This window comes from Lutra lutra, chromosome 13 (genome assembly GCF_902655055.1).
Source record: "Lutra lutra chromosome 13, mLutLut1.2, whole genome shotgun sequence".
In the NCBI taxonomy this organism is placed as follows: Eukaryota; Metazoa; Chordata; class Mammalia; order Carnivora; family Mustelidae; genus Lutra; species Lutra lutra.
In genome coordinates, this window is record NC_062290.1 from 7895210 (window position 1) to 7915592 (window position 20383).

General features: G+C 40.8%; 1 protein-coding gene across 2 annotated transcripts in view; it reads left to right on the forward strand.

Moving 5' to 3' along the window:
• Positions 1 to 20028, forward strand: part of LOC125084066 (histone-arginine methyltransferase CARM1-like) — a 278327-nt gene extending 258299 nt beyond the window's left edge. The window contains exons 12-13 of one of the 2 annotated variants that reach the window (XM_047701178.1): positions 15056 to 15145; positions 19405 to 20028. In XM_047701178.1, the coding sequence (XP_047557134.1) occupies positions 15056 to 15145; positions 19405 to 19414 (100 nt within the window). In that variant the 3' untranslated portion in view covers positions 19415 to 20028. Of the gene's footprint in view, positions 1 to 15055; positions 15150 to 19404 lie in introns of those variants that run through there. The other variant, XM_047701179.1, reaches the window with a different exon arrangement.
• Positions 20029 to 20383: the final 355 nt, after the last annotated feature.

Sequence of the window (20383 nt, forward strand, 5' to 3'; positions counted from 1 at the left end):
CTCACCTGGCTGGAGCTTCTCCCGGGTGAATCAGAGGAGAAAGGATATAGCAGAGTGGTTCAAGGACTCTCTGGATCTTAAGGGTACTCACAGGTCATCTCGCTCCACTTCCTTCCCTCCCTCCCTCTCCTGCTTTCTTGGGCTTGTGCTTGAATACTCCTGTGACAGAGAGCTCACCACTTCACGTACCAACCCTTCCGTTTCTGAAGTCTTGATTTCTTCCATTACAAAAACCTAATGCATTCACATGTACATTCAAAACCAGAGCCCACACACACTGCCACCCCTCACCCCAGGCCTCAGATGTGACCCTGTGCTCCATAGCCTTTCAGGCGATTTTCTGTGCATGTACTAACCAAAAATTTTCGTGGGGTTTTTATTGTTGTTTTACAAGAAGAGTAAACTAATAGTCTCCAACTCACATTTTTACTTAGCAGTGAGTCCTGGATCTGTGCAGACAGGTGGTTTTGTCATTTTACTAGATGTATCAGAGATGGACATAGAACATGTCTTTTTTTTTTTAATTTTTATATATTTATTCGACAGAGAGAGAGGTCACAAGTAGGCAGAGAGGCAGAGAGAGAGAGAGGAGGAAGCAGGCTCCCTGCTGAGCAGAGAGCCCGATGTAGGGCTCGATCCCAGGACCCTGAGATCATGACCTGAGCCGAAGGCAGAGGCTTAACCCACTGAGCCACCCAGGCGCCCCAGAACATGTCTTTTTTTAAGTTGCTGTTTTTTGTGGGGGTTTTTGGCCATTTGCAAAAAACTCTACACTAAATACCCTTGAACAGGAAGATTGTACAGTGGCAAGAACATTTCTACGTGAGATCCCTAGAAGTGGAAATGCTAGATCAGAGGTTATGTGTATGTTGCGCACTGATAAATACTGCTTTTCTCAGTGGCTGCGCCAACTCCCACTCACACTGCAGCGGACAGCCTTGTGCATGTCCGCACCTCTTTCCCTGCACTGCCCATTACTGGTCTCTGTAGTTTTTCCAGACCCAAAAATCACTTTTTAAACGTTGCATCTGGTTACTTGGTTTCAATTTCTTTAACTACTACCAAGGTTAAGTAACTTTTCATATGGTCTTTGGCTATCAATGTCATGTACTTTAGACATCTCTGATGATTACAAAATGACTCTCGCTGTCGATCCTATCTACCACTTTCTATTCATTGTACTCATTTATCTTACTTCCACTTCTGAGGTCTGTTCCAACCTCCCAGAGGTGGCTGTTTAACTATTTGGAGAGTTCTTCCAAAATCCTCCCAGCCTTCCTGCCTTTTGGCTAACATCTTCAACTCCTCACTCCTATAAGAGTGATTTTTAAATTGTCTGAGATTTTAAGTTCCCCCCCTCTGGAAATGAATCTAGTTCCTGGGACGTTTCCAGAAAGTAGTTTACAAGAGAGGCATTCCTGTGGCAGGAGAGTCATGGCAGTGTTCACACGGTCTGTTTTTCTCACCTCACACTCTGTCCTGTTCAGTCCTGGCGCAGAGACATCCTGCTTCCTGCAAACACAGCTGCCCAGTGCGTCTCCAGGTGGGTCTGCTGTGTCACAGTTCTAGATGCATCTCTGCCTGGGAGCCTTGCCTGCCCTAGTTCCTGCACAAGATGCTACAAACAAGGAATAAAACTTGTGCAGTTCAGAAAACGCTCCTTGTCTTCAGGGCCCATGTTTTGGGGAGCACTCCCTGCGGACAGCTGCCCGGGGCTCTCTTGCTTCTCTTTGCACTTCTGTACTATTTCCCCTATGACCCACGACCAATCTCAAGTGCTTTTGTATCCGTCATGCATATGCTAGAGTTGGTAGATTAGATCTTTCTCGCGGTTGGACAGAAAATGAGGTCTGTGGTCTTCAGTGTCTTTCTATTCTGCTTGTTTGGGGATGGCTTTCAGGAGAAAAATGGGAGAACACTGATTTTTACCATGTTTACCCTGAAAGTTACCACTTTCTTCCTGAATCTTCATAAGCCATCTATGTAATGACCAGTTCTACAGGGGGAAAAAAAATAAAAGGCTCAGGAACAGTAGCCCACATCAGCCTGGAATTTGGACTTGCCTTTTCTGCTTGATAAATTTTTGCTTTCAAATATTTATGTGTTAACATACCACAGGGTATAATTAGGTGAGTGAATTTAAACCATCTTATTGTTTCATTACTTTTTCTAACATATCGTGGGTTTCATCCTCATCAGTCATATTTTCCTACTGTCCTCTCCTCCGTTCCCCTAGTCGGGAAGAAAGAAGCAAACCATTCACCTCCCACACCTGTGTCGTGACTCCCAGCTCCTCCAGCCCTCCATCCCTTTCCTAAAATACCGATTATATTGCTAGTACTTGCCTTTATGTGAGCATTCCAAAAAGAAAGCCCGAGTCTCACTCTATGGCGTATCCCTCCTGACTTCATACACTTCAGAGGTTCAGCAGTGATCTGGAATGACCACTTGAATGAAGAAGTCATAGCTGATGATCCTTCTCTTAGTAAGAATTTCATCTGCACAGCTGAAAGAAGATGCTAAGATACTATGGACCCGCAATGCTTTGCAGCAGGAATAAAGGGAGGGGGTGGGAGGAAGGAAGTTCTTCATATTAGACCAGCACCCAGGTGTAGTGAGAGAGGCCAGCTTTGGGTGTCTCCTGGTTTTGTCCAGTCTCCTCTTCCCATAGTTGGTGCTTGAGTGATCTTGAGCAAGTTAATGAATTTCTCCAACTATCATATGATCTCCCTGATAGGAGGGAGAGGAGATGCAACATGGGGGGTTAAGGGGGTAGGAGAAGAGTAAATGAAACAAGATGGGATTGGGAGGGAGACAAACCATAAGTGACTCTTAATCTCACAAAACAAACTGAGGGTTGATGGGGGGAGGGGGGTTGGGAGAGGGGGTGGGGTTATGGACATTGGGGAGGGTATGTGCTATGGTGAGTGCTGTGAAGTGTGTAAACCTGGCGATTCACAGACCTGTACCCCTGGGGATAAAAATATATGTTTATAAAAAATAAAATTAAAAAAAAAAGAAGTACCTTGGGATAACTGAGTTGGGAAAAAGAAAAAGTTAATTTCTCTAGCTGCAATTTATAGTAATTGTGTCATCAGGCTTGGCAGGTATTAGAGAAAACATAGTATAGTCATCAATACACAGTAGATCCACAGAAAATCTTAGCTCCATTTTCTCCTGCCTTATTCTCTTTCTTTTTCTCATTGTATCCCATCAGAGTATTTGCTTTAAACTTTTTCTCTTCCTTGGTATTTTCTATGAACCTCTGCACTTCCTGAATGTCAGCGCTTTGACGCTCTTTTCAGTAAGGTGCTACATGTTTGTCCTGCCTTTGGAGAGGAGAGCCCCCTTCCCTGCTGTCAAACAGTCTTTATAACCCCTGGCCTCCTGGGAGAATGTGTGCAGCCACACAGGTGTGACAGTGACTGCCCTTTTCTTCCCAGTCAGGGCCATTTATGATTGTATCATTAGCATTTTATTTTCCACCGACCCCCATCCTTCTGGAGCTCTCATTCATTTTGGTGCTTGGGACAGTCAAACAGAACTCACCTTACTTAGAAACTTTATCGAATTTATATCCCTACAGTTCGTAGAAGTGGCATCCATGAAGCTTTTTGGTCACGTGCACCTATGAGTAAAAACATTTTATGTATGTGTCCTCCAAGTATACTACCATTTATCTTTTAATTACGTGAGTATACTACAGTAATAATAGCATAATACAAAGTGCTTGATACAGAGATCTATGCATATATATGTATGTTTATACATTTATATACTACAGACACACATGCATAGACATGTCTCTGTGTGTATATATATATATATATACACACATAGAAATTTATGTAGTGTGTATCTTAAAAGATACAAAAATAGAAATAAAAAGAATGAATGGAAAAAAAAAGACAAATATATGTAGGCTGATTTTGGGTCTAGCTCAGCAACTTACCCTGGGCCAACATTTTTTGGAACAGAACTTAAAACTTTTGGATCCCTCTGAGGGATCCAAACTCAGGTTTGCCAGGGAATTTGGTTTACAGGGAGTTTAATGAGCTTTGTTTTCGGAACTAGAAGAAATGCTGACCAGAGGGCTTGGGAGGCTCTGAGGGCTTCCCCTAACAGTCATTACTGAACTTGCTCCAGCTGGCACTCAGCTTCACTGGGCCCAAATACCTATGTATTTGGACCGCTGCATCAGAAGGAACTGTAGGGGATGCTCTCGTGCCTGATTAAGGGCAGTGAAGTAATAGTATTTGCAGACAGCCTTTTGCACAACGTTTCTTTGTTCTTCAGTGGTCCTCAGAATCTTCTAGCTCGAGCCCTTTGGTCCGTTACATGCTTCGAGTCTCCTTGGTTGCATTGGTCCCCATAATCAGACTCTTACTGAACCCTCCCACCTTAGCAAAACCTGAGAACTAGGTGAGCCTAACACATACCTTAACCGTTAGCTGGGGTTTAGAATCCAGCATTTACCTAGTTAATTCACTAGTGCTCAGGAGGTGTTAGGTGCACAACTGTATTGGCTTCTGAGGACTGGCAAAATTCAAAATAAGAGCTCCACATTTTCTTCCATACCTCAGTATACCATCCCTCCTCCTCCCGGGGCATGCTCTGCTGAAGAGCACTGGGCTGGTATCTATGCCAGTGAAGTTCTAGCTAACTTCCTTCAACATCAGTAAACCCTCGGTGGCTTGGGCCATTTTCTCCCCAAGCTTCCACTACTTCTGTTTCTCCAAACCCTTCTTTTTCTTTTTTTTTTTTTTTTGACAGCTCTTTCCATCTTTACTTTTATATATATATTTAAAATTGTTTTCATTAACATATAGTATATTATTTGCCCCAGGGGTACAGGTCTATGAATCATCGGGCTTACACATTTTGCGGTACTCACCATAGCCCATACCCTCCCCAATGTCCATAACCCAACCACCCTATCCCTACTCCCTACCCCCCAGCAACCCTCAGTTTGCTCTGTGAGATTAAGAGTCTGCTATGGTTTGTCTTCCTCCTGATCCCATCTTGTTTCATTTTTTCCTTCTCTACCTCCCATACTCCCTGCCCAGCCTCTCAAATTCCTCATATCAGAGAGATAATATGATAATTGTCTTTCCCTGATTGACTTATTTCACTCAGTGTAGTACCCTCTAGTACCATCCACGTCATTGCAAATGATTTTGCAAAAGATTTCATTTCTTTGGATGGCTGCATAGAATTCCATTGTATATATATACCACATCTTCTTTATCCATTCATCTGTTGATGCACATCTAGGTTTTTCCATAGTTTGGCTATTGTGGACATTGCTGCTTATAAACATTCGGGTGCACGTGCCCCTTCGGATCACTACATTTGTATCTTTAGGGTAAATACCCAATAGTGCCATTGCTGGGTCATAGGGTAGCCCTATTTTTATTTTTTTTGAGGAACCTCCATGCTATTTTCCAGAGTGGCTGCGCCAGCTTGCATTCAGCATAGGGGGGGTTCCCCATTCTCTGCATCCTCACCAACATCTGTTGTTTCCTGACTTCTTAATTTTAGCCATTCTGACTGGAATGAGGTGGTATCTCATTGTGGTTTTGATTTGTATTTCCCTGGTGCCCAGTGATGTCGAGCCCTTTTTCATGTGTCTGTTGGCTGTTTGGATGTCTTCTTTGCAGAAATATCTGTTCATGTCCTCTGCCCATTTCTTGATTGGATTCTTTGTTCTTTGGGTGTTGAGTTTGATAAGTTCTTTCTAGATTTTGGATACTAGCCCTTTACCTGATATGTCATTTGTGAATATCTTCTCCCATTCTTTTAGTTGTCTTTTGGTTTTGTTGACTGTTTCCTTTGCTGTGCAAAAGCTTTTTATCTTAATGAAATCCCAATAGTTCATCTTGGCCCTTGCTTCCCTTGCCTTTGGCGATGTTCCTAGGAAGAAGTTGCTGCAGCTGAGGTCGAAGAGGTTGCTGCCTGTGTTCTCCTCAAGGATTTTGATGGATTCCTTTCTCACATTGAGGTCTTTGATCCATTTTGAGTCTATTTTCGTGTGTGGTGTAAGGAAAGGGTCCAGTTTCATTTTTCTGCATGTGGCTGTCCAATTTTCCCAGCACCATTTGTTGAAGAGGCTGTCTTTTTTCCATTGGACATTCTTTCCTGCTTTGTCGAAGATGAGTTGACCATAGAGTTGAGGGTCCATTTCTGGGCTCTCTATTCTGTTCCATTGATCTATGTGTCTGTTTTTGTGCCAGTACCATGCTGTCTTGATGATGACAGCTTTGTAATAGAGCTCGAAGCCTGGAATTGTGATGTTGCCAACTTTGGCTTTCTTTTACAACATTCCTCTGGCTATTCAGGGTCTTTTCTGGTTCCATATAAATTTTAGGGATTATTTGTCCCATTTCTTTGAAAAAAAAATGTGTGGTATTTTGATAGGGATTGTATTAAATGTGTAGATTGCTTTAGGTAGCATAGATATTTTCATAGTATTTGTTCTTCCAATCCATGAGCACGGAACGTTTTTCCATTTCTTTGTGTCTTCCTCAATTTCTTTCGTGAGTACTTCCTAGTTTTCTGAGTACAGTTTCTTTGTCTCTTTGGTTAGGTTTATTCCTAGGTATCTTATGGTTTTGGGTGCAATTGTAAATGGGATCGACTCCTTAATTTCTCTTTCTTCTATCTTGCTGTTGGTATATAGAAATGTAACTGATTTCTGAGCACTGATTTTATATCTTGACACTTTACTGAATTCCTGTGTGAGTTCTAGCAGTTTTGGAGTATAGCCTTTTGGGTTTTTCACATAAAGAATCATATCATCTGCAAAGAGAGAGTTTGACTTCTTCTTTGCCAATTCAGAGGCCTTTTATTTCTTTTTGTTGTCTGATTGCCGAGGCTAGGACTTCCAGTATGATGTTGAATAGCAGTGGTGATAGTGGACATCCCTGCCGTGTTGCTCACCTTAGGGGAAAATTCTCATTTTTTTTCCCATTGAGAATGATATTCACTCTGGGTTTTTCATAGATGGCTTTGATGGTATTGAGGTATGTACCCTCTATCCATACACTCTGAAGAGTTTTGATCAAGAAAGGATGCTGTACTTTGTCCAATGCTTGTTCAGGATCCATTGAGAGTATCATATGGTTCTTGTTCTTTCTTTTATTAATGTGTTGTATCACATAGATTTGCAGATGTTGAACCATCCTTGCAAGCCCTGATATAAATCCCACTTGGTCATGGTGAATAATCTTTTTGATGTACTGTTGGATCCTATTGGCTAGTATTTTGGTAAGAATTTTTACATCCATGTTCATCAGGGATATTGGTCTGTACTTCTCCTTTTTGATGGGGTCTTTGTTTGGTTTTGGGGTCAAGGTAATGCTGGCCTCATAAAATGAGTTTGGAAGTTTTCCTTCCATTTCTATTTTTTGGAACAGTTTCAGGAGAATAGGAATTAATTCTTCTTTAAATGTTTAGTAGAATTCCCCTGGGAAGCCGTCTGGCCCTGGACTCTTGTTTGTTGGGAGATTTTTTTTTTTTAAAGATTTTATTTATTTATTTATTTGTCAGAGAGAGAGAGGGAGAGAGAGCAAGCACAGGCAGACAGAATGGCAGGCAGAGGCAGAGGGAGAAGCAGGCTCCCTGATGAGCAAGGAGCCCGATGTGGGACTCGATCCCAGGATGCTGGGATCATGACCTGAGCCGAAGGCAGCTGCTTAACCAACTGAGCCACCCAGGCGTCCCTGTTGGGAGATTTTTTGATGACTTCCTCAATCTCCTTACTGTTTATGGGTCTGTTCAGGTATTCTATGTCTTCCTGGTTCAGTTTTGGTAGTTTATACATCTCTAGGAATGCATCCATTTCTTCCAGATTGTCACATTTTCTGACTTATAGTTGCTCATAATATGTTCTTATAATTGTTTGTATTTCTTTGGTGTTGGTTGTGATGTCTTCTCTTTCATTCATGATTTTATTAATTTGGGTCCTTTCTCTTTTCTCTTTGATAAGTCTGGCCAGGAGTTTATCAATCTTATTAATTCTTTCAAAGAACCAGCTCCTAGTTTCGTTGATTTGTTCTACTGTCCTTTGGTTTCTATTTCATTGATTTCTGCTCTGATCTTTATTATTTCTCTTCTCCTGCTGGGTTTGGGCTTTCTTTGCTGTTCTTTTTCCAGCTCCTTTAGGTGTAGGGTTATGTTGTGTACTTGAGACCTTTCTCATTTCTTGAGAAAGGCTTGTATCTCTATATACTTTCCTCTGGGGACTGCATTTGCTGTGTCCCACAGATTTTGAACAGTTGTGTTTTCATTTTCATTTGTTTCCATGAGTTTTTAAAATTCTTCTTCAATTTCTTGGTATTTGCGTTCTTTTGAACTCAAATCAAAAGAATCATATCATCTGCAAAGAGAGAATTTGACGACTTCTTTGCTAATTCAGATGTCTTTTATTTCTTTTTGTTGTCTGATTGCTGAGTTCTTTAATTTCCTGGTATTTTAGTTCTTTTGAGTATTTCATGTATTTGAGTTCTTTCCAACTTTCCTCTTATGATTGAGTTCTAGCTTCAGAGCATTGTGGTCTGAAAATATGCAGGGAATCATCCCAATCTTTTGGTACTGGTTGAGACCTGATTTGTGACCCAGGATGTGATCTATTCTGGAGAATGTTCCATGTGCACTCAAGAAGAATGTGTATTCTGTTGCTTTGGGATGGAATGTTCCGAAAATATCTGTGATGTCCATCTGGTTCAGTGTGTCATTTAAAACCTTTATTTCCTTGTTAATCTTTTGCTTAGATGATCTGTCCATTTTGGTGAGGGGGTGTTAAAGTCTCCTACTATTATTGTATTACTGTCTATGTGTTTCTTTGATTTTGTTATTAATTGGTTTATATAATTGGCTGCTCCCATGTTAGGGGCATAGATATTTAAAATTGTTAGATCTTCTTCCTAGACCCCTCAAATATGATATAGTGTCCTTCCTCATCTCTTATTATAGTCTTTGGCTTAAAATCTTATTTATCTGGTATAAGGATCGCCACCTCAACTTTCTTTTGATATCCATTGGCATGTTTAATTGTTTTCCACCCCCTCACTTTAAATCTGGAGGTGTCTTTGGGTCTAAAATGTGTTTCTTGTAGACAGCATATCGATGGTCTTGTTTTTTATCCATTCTAATACCCTGTGTCTTTTGATTGGGACATTTAGCCCATTTACATTCAGGGTAACTATTGAAAGATTTGATATTAGTGCCATTCTATTGCCTGTAAGGTGACTGTTACTGTATATTGTCTCTGTTCCTTTCTGGTCTGTTTCTTTTAGGCTCTCTCTTTGCTTAGAGGACCCCTTTCAATATTTCCTGTAGGACTGGTTTGGTGTTTGCAAATTCTTCTAATTTTGTTTGTTCTGGGAGCTTTTTATCTCTCCTTCTATTTTCAGTGACAGCCTAGCTGGATATAGTATTCTTGGCTGCATATTTTTCTCATTTAATGCTCTGAATATATCATGCCCGTTCTTTTGGGCCTGCCAGGTGTCTGTGGATAAGTCTGCTCTCACTCTAATATTACTATCATTGTATGTTGTAGACCTCTGGTCTCTGGTTGCTTTCAGGATTTTGTCTTTGTCACTAAAACTTGTAAGTTTTAGTATTAGATGACGGGGTGTGGACCTATTTTTATTGATTTTGAGGGGAATTCTCTGTGCCTCCTGGATTTTGATGATTGTTCCCTTTGCCATTTTAGGGAAAGTCTCTATTATAATTTGCTCCAATATACCTTCTGTCCCTCTCTCTCTTTCTTCGTCTTCTGGGATCTCATTTCTAATATTGTTTCGTCTCACGGTATCACTTATCTCTCAAATTCTTCCCTCATGGTCCAGTAGTTGCTTGTCTCTCTTTTGTGCAGCTTCTTTACTCTCCATCATTTGGTCTTCTATATCACTAATTCTCTCTTCTGCCTCATTTATCCTAGCAGTAAGAGCCTCCATTTTTTATTGCACCTCATTAATAGCTTTTTAAATGTCACTTGGTTAGATTTTAGTTCTTTTATTTCCCCAGAAAGGGATTCTCTAATATTTTCCATGTCTTTTTTGAGTCCAACTAGCACCTTGATAATTGTCATTCTGAATTCTAGTTCTGACATAATACCAATGTCTGTATTGATTAGGTCCCTAGCCATTTGATACTGCCTCTTGTTCTTTTTTTGTGGTGAGTTTTTCCTCCTATCTTTTATCCAGATAAGAATGAGAGAGTAAAATATTAAAAGAGTGGCAAAGACCCCAGAAAAATATATGCAAACCAAATCAGAAGAGACCCAAAACCAGGGGAAGATGAGAGGGGGAAAAAAACAATTAAAAAATTGTAAAAATATAGTTATTAGACTGTGAATAGAACAGAGCCACCCACTTGATTTTGAGTGTATTCTGGTCTCTTAGAAGAAACTACCTCCCAAAATTTTAAAGAAAGAAAAACTTATATATGTTCAAAAATAGGGGTAAACACAATGAAGAGATGGAATATGACTGTAAAGATGAAAAAGATTTAAAAAGATTTTAAAAGATTTTTAAAGGAATTGGTAAGATAAGTTGGTTGGAAAAAGAAAAAAAATATGATCAGACTAGAGCTAGATTTAGGGTTTATTTTGATCTATTAGAAGAAATTATATCCCAAAAATTTAAAGAAGAAAAACCTATATGTATACAAAAAATAAGGTTAAATACAATGAAGGGATAAAATATAACTATAACCATGAAAATTTTAAAAGATTTTTTTAAAAAGGTATTGATAAGATAAAAGAGTTTAAAAAACATTTAAAGAGGAAAGAAGAAAAGTTTAAAAAAATAGAATAAGAAAAAAATAAAATTAAAAAAATTTTACTTTGCAAGACTTAAAGGATCATGCGGAAAAAGCCATGAATTCTAAGTGTTGCTTTCCCCTCGCTCTGGAGTCTGCAGTTCTCAGTGACCAAAAAACTTGGTCTTGGCTGGATGTTCTTGCTGATCTCCTGGGGGAAGGGCCTGTTGCAGCGATTCTCAAATGTCTTTACCCGAGGTGGAACTGCACCGCCCTTGCCAGGGACCAGGCTAAGCAATCTGCTCAGGTTCACTCTTGGGAGCTTTTGTTCCCTGGATGCTTTCCCTAGAGCTCTGGAGGACCGGAATGAAGATGGCGACCTCCCAGTCTCTGGTTTGGTAGGAGCTGAGAGCCAGGGCCCCACTCCTCAGTGCACCCTCAGAGAAAAGCAGTCAATCCTTCACATCTCCCGGGTCTCCGGCCACATTCCAAGCTCACCCAGCCTGTGACTGAGCATTTCTTTTTCTGGTGCACGGCCCTGTTTGAGGAGTCTCCAATGCAGCAGATTCCTGCTGCGGGCTCCCGCACTGCTCCTCCCAAAGGAGGAAGGAGGAAGTCTCCCCAGATCTACCATGGTGTCCCTGCTCAAAGAGCAGTGGCCTGACTGTGCTGCAGATCACAGTTTAAGGTAACTCTGATCTGAGAGCTCACTCCTCGGCTCTGTCTCTGTAGTCGGCTTCCCAGCTTTAATACCTGCGAGCTCTGCTACACTCAGACACTCCAGTCTTTCTGTGACCCCACGGGACCTGAGACCACACTGTGCCCATGAGGGCTCTACCCCTGCTTAGCCTCTAGAGTGATGTCCCTCAGTGGAGCAGACTTCTGAAAGTTCTGGTTTTGTGCTCTGCTGCTCTATCACTTGCTGGGAGCCGGCCCCTCTGCCCCTTTCCCCACTGTGGTCTATCTTCCCGTCATGTCAGATTCACTTCTTCACATGTCCTACCTTCCCAAGAGTGGTCGATTTTCTGTTTCTAGAACTGCTCCTCTTCTTCTCTTCTATCTTCTATTGCGTTTGTACATGTTCAGAATGGTTTGATAACTATCCAGCTGAACTCCTGTGACCTAATGCTATTTCAGTTTCCTAGTTTTCTGCCATCTTGCTTCCTCTCTCTATTTCCATCTTTCTCTCCACCCCCTTCTTCCTTGGCAGTCAGCACTGAGCCTCTCCCTCCCTCTACTGTACCTTTCTGTTTTCTCTAATAAAACGGAATTACCACATTCCCTAGAAAGACATGCCCTACATATGTTGTTCTCAAGGTTCCAGTCTCTGCTTGATGACAAAAGAAATGTTGGTATACAAAGCAATGATTTTGCACTTAATCCTTGAACTAAAGTATGTCCCTACATATGTCACTTGACTCCATCTCTGTAGATTTAAAATAACTAATTCCACAGAGAATGAGGTTTGTTTTGTTTTTAGAGAATACACATTGCCACATAGCTGGTTCAAAAGAATCCGTGGTTATTGAGGATCCTGTGTACAGTCTTGGGGAAGAGTCTCCATTATTGGTTGCTTTATCCACATGGCACATTAATTAGGGAGTCTGGAGTCGGTCTCCTGGGCGTCGTGGCACCAGGATGACCTGCTCCTGGGATAGGAGAGTGCATGGTTTTCATGCCGTCTTAGGAAAGGGCACATTCTCCCGTGGTTGGGTGAATCACTATCAAAGTAGCATGTCCAACCATCCTCCCCACCGCCCTCTGCCCCTGCCAGCACAGCAGGGCTTTGAGAACAAACCTCAGCTCTCACTCATCACACTGAGCCATGACCTAACATGACATGAAGCTCTTTTTGCCTTCTGGAAAGCCAGGAATCTGAGGTTGGGTCAGGGAGAAGAACAGGTTGAGAGAAGTGAGTATAAAGTGACAGTGTTATCTAGTGTTCTGAAGAGAGCCTTGGTGAACACCCTATGGCAAGAACGTCCTGATTGTTCTTCCCGACCACACCTGGGGCCACGCAGGTCTCCTTTGTGCCTTATATGCATCCGTGGACACACACATTTGCACAGACCTTGGGGTCCCCCATTTCTGGTTGAAGTCCTATATTAATTACTTCAAATATTGTTAAGAAGATGTCTTTTCTTTGGGAAAAATATGCATGTGTGTCACTCTCTGAATTACCTGTGAGACTTTCTCAGCCTTTCCATGACCAGGAGGGCTGCCTCCCTCCCAAGAGCTTGGTGTCTCTGTGTCTCACTCCCCCGACATCTACCTTTTGGTATCACAAATGCAGTGAACTACTGGATGTGGGTATCATGGAGGAAACTTACAGCAGAGTAGTTTGGAGTTAATTATAGGAGTTGAAACAGAATCGAAGAACATCTTTCTTTCTTTCTTTCTTTCTTTCTTTCTTTCTTTCTTTCTTTCTTAATGTTTATGTAGGCCTCTTTCCCTCTTGCTTTGTTTGGTGCTGATAAAATCTACAACTGGAGCTACGGGTTTCATAGGATCTGGCATTATATGTAAGCCTTTCCACTGTTGGTAATGACAGGGTGGGAGGCCTTTGTATCTTTTAGTAATTTCTGGAATTTGAAACGGAAGCCAAACGGTCAAGGAAATTCAAATTAAAATAATAACATGTTAACCCCAAACATTTAAAATATTAAGGATTTGAAGATGTGTAATGAAATTAGCCTTTTGTACTTTGGAGGTGAGGAAGTAATTAAGTCCACTTTCTAAAATGTCTATTTTAGCATTAGGTATTGGGAACCTTAAGTATCTATGTGCTATAGCCTGGTGAGTCTAACACTAAGAATTTATTCTAAGGAAGTGATCACAGATTAGACATAAAGATGTATTACAAGAATGTCCTCTACAGCAGAATTTCTGTCATAAAATTAGATTTTTTAAAGATTTTTATTTATTTATTTGACAGAGATTACAAGTACGCAGAGAGGCAGGCAGAGGAGGGGGGTGGGGGGAAGCAGGCTCCCTGCTGAGCCGACAGCCTGATGCGGGGCTCGATTCCAGAACCCTGAGATCATGACCTGAGCTGAAGGCAGAGGCTTTAACCCACTGAGCCACCCAGGCGCCCCATAAAACTCTATTTTTTTTACTATTAGGAGTAATGTTATTATGTGTTTATAATATGTTATAAAAATATAAATATTTGAAAGTGGGGAATTATTAAACACATTATGCTATACCCATGTAATACTACTGAAAAATATATTGCCAAGAATTATAAGATAGGGGCACCTGTGTGGCTCAGTTGGTTAAGCATCTGCCTTTGGCTCAGGTCATGACCTCAGGGTCCTGGGATCCAACCCTGTGTCAGAATCCCTGCTCAGCAGGAGTCTGCTTTTCCCTCTCCCTCTGCCCCTCCCGGCTATTCATGCTTTCTCTCTTGCTTTCTCTCTCTCCCAAGTAAATTTTTTAAAAGAGGAATTATAGGATAAGTGCTTGCTTATGGTAAATAAAATTAGGAGATATGAAGGAATATTTTAGGTGATTTTATTAAAAATTTACGTTTATAAAAAAATGGTAGTAGGGAAAATAATGGTGAGATAATATAGTAGAAGAATCTTCGTCCAGTGATGTTATGGATTATTTTATTTAATTTCTATTTTATTTTTCAGTTCTACAAATGAATATGTAACACTTTATAATCTGAAGAAATACGTATTTTTTAAAAGATTTTATTTATTTGTCAGAGAAGAGAGCACAAGCAGGGGAGCAGCAGGCTGAGCAGGCATACATATGATTAATAAAAATCCCATGCACATAATTCCTCCAGATTAGTCATCAAGGATATGTGTCTTATTAGCTGATCTTATCAGCCCGTTCTTGCCGGAATCGCATGAGCCTGCATCTGGGGTCTCTCAAAATCATTCACATTTATTAACTGGCAGTCTGCAATTTTATGTCAGTATGAGATTTTTAAATTATCCAGTCTTTGCACAATTAAGATTGTTTTGGTACCTCGGTGGGTGACCCAGAAAGTACCTCTGTTAATTAAAGCCATTTCTGTCATTGCCATTGGTAAAACCAGAAACACAATTAACTTTGTAATTTTTTAGATCACAAGACTATAACTGTCAAACTCTTCTAACAAATAAATATTAGTAGCATCCAGATAAGCTCACATGGGCCTGTACGAGATGCCACCCATGCACTCTTCAAGCCCCCATGAGGTAGGTGGGTACGTGTAGGCAGCGCCCTCAGTGTATGTGAAGATACCTGGTCTTGTCAAATGATGGGTTGTTGTTTTGTTTTGTTTTCTGCCATCCAGACAGAGCTATGACATTCAGATTGTGGCACTGGTAAACCAGACAGGCTTCAGATCTGGGAACATCCTCGATTTAAAGAATCCTTTCTTTAGGTAAGAAATGCTCTCATCCATTTCACACCCACACATACAAAATCTCAACTGACCACAGGACCTGGTAAAGAGAGCCAGACTGATTCCATCTTTCCTAAGAGGAGAAAAAAATAATCTACTCTTCCTCTTAAGGAGACTTGGATCTTGAGATGGAGTTGAATGTTTTCTGTTCCATTAAATGGAATTCAGTATGTACCAATCTGATCCTGAAACAGGGAGCACTGGGTAGTCCTACAAAGTGAGCTCTCTCCTTCCAGCTGAGCTCTAATGAGCTGTGTGACCTCAGGCAAAGTCACTTCCTTCCGGCATTTGGGTTTTCTCTCACCTGCAAAATGTGGAATTTAACTCTGTGCTCCTCTGACCTTCCCTCACTAACAGATGGTTTTTTGTAGTAGGTATTCTTTTTTTTTTTTTTAAGATTTTATTTATTTGACAGAGATCACAAGTAGGCAGAGAGGCAGGCAGAGAGGAAGGGAAGCAGGCTCCCCGCCAAGCAGAGAGCCCGACACGAGGCTCGATCCCAGGACCCTGGGATCATGACCCGAGCCGAAGGCAGAGGCTTTAACCCACTGAGCCACCCAGGCGCCCCTGTAGTAGGTATTCTAATTCATCTAAAACATGAAGTCCATTGAAAATATGTTTTTGAGACATTTTTTGAGAGCATGTAAGTCAGGACATACCTCTCTTTAGAAGCTGTGCAGATTGTGTGTAATACAAAGAACTTGCCACAATGAGATGGACACGACAGATATTTCAGGAGAAACTCCCCATCTTTACATCTAGTCAATATGAGTAAAGTCGTGTTGGGTTGACATGAAGTCAACCCAACAATTAAAACCACTGAACACTGTCCCTCTTTACTTTCTTAAAGACTTTCTCTCATGTTATAATGTCTCCCAAGGCTTTTGTTCAAAGCATCATGTCTCTATAGTACTTTTTGAAAAGCGTAGAGAGGAAGAAACACGGGAAACCAAACCAGGAATTCTTTGGCAGAGATGGGAAAATGAAATGGTGACTTGGGAGGTCATGGGAGGGGGGAAAAAAAAAAAAACAAGCAAGGCTGACATTGTGTGCAAGTTGTCACACATAGTAGAACTCTTGAAAGCCTATTCCCATTTAGGGATGTGGATGCCATCTTTAATTCTGAGGGAAAGGAGGTGTTCTCCCTCCCATCCCCCTACACAATCCTGTCATATAAAGTCAAGGGCATAGATTGTGGCCTCAGAACATGCTGACTGTTGACTAGGACAATTTAATCTGCCTAGGCCTCAGTCTTCTCATCTGTGAAATGGGGTAAACAACATAAGGCTGTCCATACCATGTCCAGGTACTTAACAGTTGACATAAGTAGTATTCAGTAATTGCTACTTTCCTGTCTTTCTCCCTTTGCTTACTGGTCTCTGCACTCCCACTCTCTCAGTAAGTAAGTTAGGTGATGATCTGTAGTTCATTCCAGACTGAATCATTTGGATTTGGGGATTGAAAATGAATTTTCATAGGGTTTTAGAAAACCCACCTCTTGAGGGCAAGAACCACGTGAACTAGTAACTCTTGAGTCCAGCTTTCACTTTTAACCAGGAAACACGGGGACAGGGCCTGGGCCTTGGCCTTGGCCAGCCCCTGCTTTGCACAAAGGCACAAATACAGTGGCCACAAGGTCAAAGTGTGGATTGGTCTAGGTTGAGTGATACTCAATGTGGCCACAGGACTGTCAAAACAGACAGAGGGGTGGGTGTGGTGGGGATAGCTGATGCCTCTCCTTTTCCCTTCTTCTCTCATTCAGCACCAAGTCAGACTGATGTATTTAATTAAATAATTAAGTAGATAAGGGTGCTTAAAATGTGACTCCCTTGGGAATTCCAGATCTTGATTGTATTTTTTTCACCAACTCTTCCCTAATGTCTAGGCCTCAGTATCTTCAGTGAGGATGTGTGCTAAATGACCAAATCTTGGAGAGCACCTAGCATGTAGTAGATGCTCGGTTAAATGTTCAGCTATGGTAATGTCCTTCTGCTCCCTGACAGTCAACTCCAATCTGCTGAGGAACAGAAAAGCAGGACATCTGTGTGTGTGTGTGTGTACACTTGTGTGTGTTAGGGAGAACTAAAATAATTGGCATTACCGAGAGGAATTATTGGAATTCTCCATCAAAATAAGTAACTTTATCTCCACCTGATTTTTATTCTGTCCATTTTTAGGGCTTACAATAGACTTACACACAAAAACGAAAGATTCATTTTTGTTTTTTTTCTGATCCCTGATACCATCTAAAAACATCTAATGTAGCATGCTAAAAACATCTCAAGATCTACAAGTTAATTACTAAAAACATAAACATCCACCATTAGAGTCAATTGATTTTCGACAGAGTTGCAAAGGCAATTAATGGAGAGGTGATAGTCTTCCAAAAGTGGTGCTGGAATAATGGATATCAGTACACAATAAAAATAGTGACCTCCCATCCATATCTCAGACCATCTATAAAAATTAGCTCAAAAGGGTTCATGGATCAAAACAGAAAACCTAAAAATATAAAACTTTGAGAATAAAACATAGAAGAAAATCTTTGTGATCTTTGGTTTGAACAAAAATTTCTTAGACATGACCTGATTCCTGGAAAGAGAAAGAGAAAAAGGATAAATTGTCCTTTATGAAAATTAAAAACTTATCTTTGAAAGACACATGATATGAATGAAAAGATGAGTTACAAACTAGGTGGAAGTATTAGGAAATCACCTATCTGAAAAAAATAAAATAGTATCCAGAATATAAAAAGAATGTATGATATAATACTTTTTAAAAAGCCCAATAATAAGAAACCATTTTATTCAGGACAAGAGATTTGAACAGACTTTCCTTCAAGAAGATATAATAGCAAATAAGCACATGAAAAATGTTCACCCTCATTAGCCAATGGGGAAATGAAAATTAAAACCATAGCAACATACCACCACACGTCTATGAGAATGGCTTAAAATAAAAATTCGGATGATAGAAAGTGCTGGTGAAGATGTGGAACTACCAGAATTCTCATTCATTGTTGGTAAGAATTCAAAGTGGTACAGACTTTTGAACATAGTTCACCAGTTTCTTCTGTAGTTAAAAATGCACTTACCAGATGACCCAGCAATCTCATTTCCAGGCATTTACGCAACAGAAATGAAACTGTATTTGAATGTGTATGGCAGTTTTATTTGTAATCATCAAAACTGGAATCAAGTAGAATGTCTTCTAAATGGAGAATGAACAAACTATGATCCATGCATACAATGAAATGAATTTCAGTAACAAAAAGGAAAGAAATACTGATACATTTATAATAATACAGATGAATCTCAAATAAACTAAGCTATAGAAAGTGAAAGAAATCAGACTCAAAAGGCTACACAATATATGATACCACTCGCTGGACATTCTGGAAAAGGCAACACTGCAGATACAAAGAATAGCTCGGAAGGGCTTGGGGAAGGGTTAGCTATGAAGAGATGTGGCGGCAGTTCAGGCAGTGGAACTTTCTGTATCTTGATCATCCTGGTGGCAGGATATGCCTGGATGCATTTGTCAAAACTTGCAGGACTACAGTAGAGGGGCTGAATTTTATTGTATGTAAATTTTTCCTCAATGACATGAAAACTTACTGACTGGTGTATTTCATTAAAAAAAAAACACACAAAACACAAATCCACAAAACACCAAAACTGCGTAAAGAGAGAGCAGAAAGCAAACAGAATGTTAGGCCAGCCTGTGGTGAGGGATTCATGAGGGCGTTGTATACAGTGAGTAATCTGGGAGGCTTCTCGGAAGAGGTGGCAACTGCGTGGTGACTTAAATGTCAGGAAGCATCTGGAACGGGCGGATGTGCAAGCAGAGCCTTCTACAAAAGCACAGTGAGGGCAAAGGCCGGGGGCAAACCAAGCCTACGGAATAGCCCGAAGAGCGACAAATAAGTTGGTGCTTCGTCTTTGCTGTAAACCTATTAAAAAAAGAAAAAAGTTCTCTCAGTGAACAAAAATCTGGATCATCATCTCAGATCTGAATTTAGGCTATGCATAATCAAACTTACTAAATATAGTGGGTAAATATAGATGTACGGCTGCCCATAAAAACTTCAGGAAGGGCACAGGAGTGGGAAGGAGGGGGGGGAGGGGACGAGGAGGGAGGGAGAGGACAAGAACCCACAACCAGCTTGCCTGCCAGGAGCTTGGATCGAGGTGGAACTTACTTACTCAGTATCATAGAAATCACCTTCTCTGTTTTAGGTTTGCTTAGAAGATAGCCACAAGCCAATCGATAAGTAAAATGAAGGCCTGAGAAGTCCCTCAACACCGAAGTTCATATTTTGTGTTCCAGATATGCACCCTAAATTTTACAAGGATGATTAGGTTGATTTGAATTCGTATTTTTTTCCTAAATATAAAATGTGCGTCCTCGTTTTATTGAAAGTCTATTTCTCGGTGCTTCTTAGACTGGCTCTTTACAGCTTTCTGCATGTAGCTGAAGAAGAATTTTTTCCTCAATTTGTGATTTCTCTTTATTACTGTTGCAGTAAAGCCAACAGCTCTGCTTTCATTTTTTAAGTATTTACAAAAGAAATTTAACAAAACCCTACCTCGTGTTTGTATGTATGCGTATGTATGACATAACCTAAGAGCATGTTAGGAGTGAGCTTCTATTTACAATTTTAAGCTGTTTTCGCCGATCGTCTCAACCAATCAACACTCCTTTCTAACTCAGCAGTGTGTTAAAGAATTTTTGCCTTATTCACGTAATGGAATAATAGGACGTCAGGAATGTTCTTCATTGGCAATATTTGATGACTGTATGTAGTTAAGGAAATAAAGATGGAACCTTTGTCAGTTCTTTTAGGTTTACAATAAAAATGTACAGTGTGAGATACCAGTGAGGCCTCTCCTTTACTTTAAGACATTTGTTATATGTCACACGTCAAATGGTGATGAAAGATGATCTTTGTGAAGAGCAGGTTTTCCGCTGGCCCAGACAACTCATAAAAATGGATGTCGCATCAGTATGACAAGCTAATGAAGCCCGCAGCAGCCTGCCTGCTCGGGGGCGGGAGCGTGAGAGATGCTGGAATCAAACCACAAGGACAGACCCTTACCAGCCAGCCAGTCTCCGGCAGCTGGGAGCTTGCCACTCTGCTGCTTTGGCTCGCTCTGGCCCCTCCATCGGACGCAGTCTTGCCTTTCTATGCAGCCCAACAGCCTTCCTTACGTCACT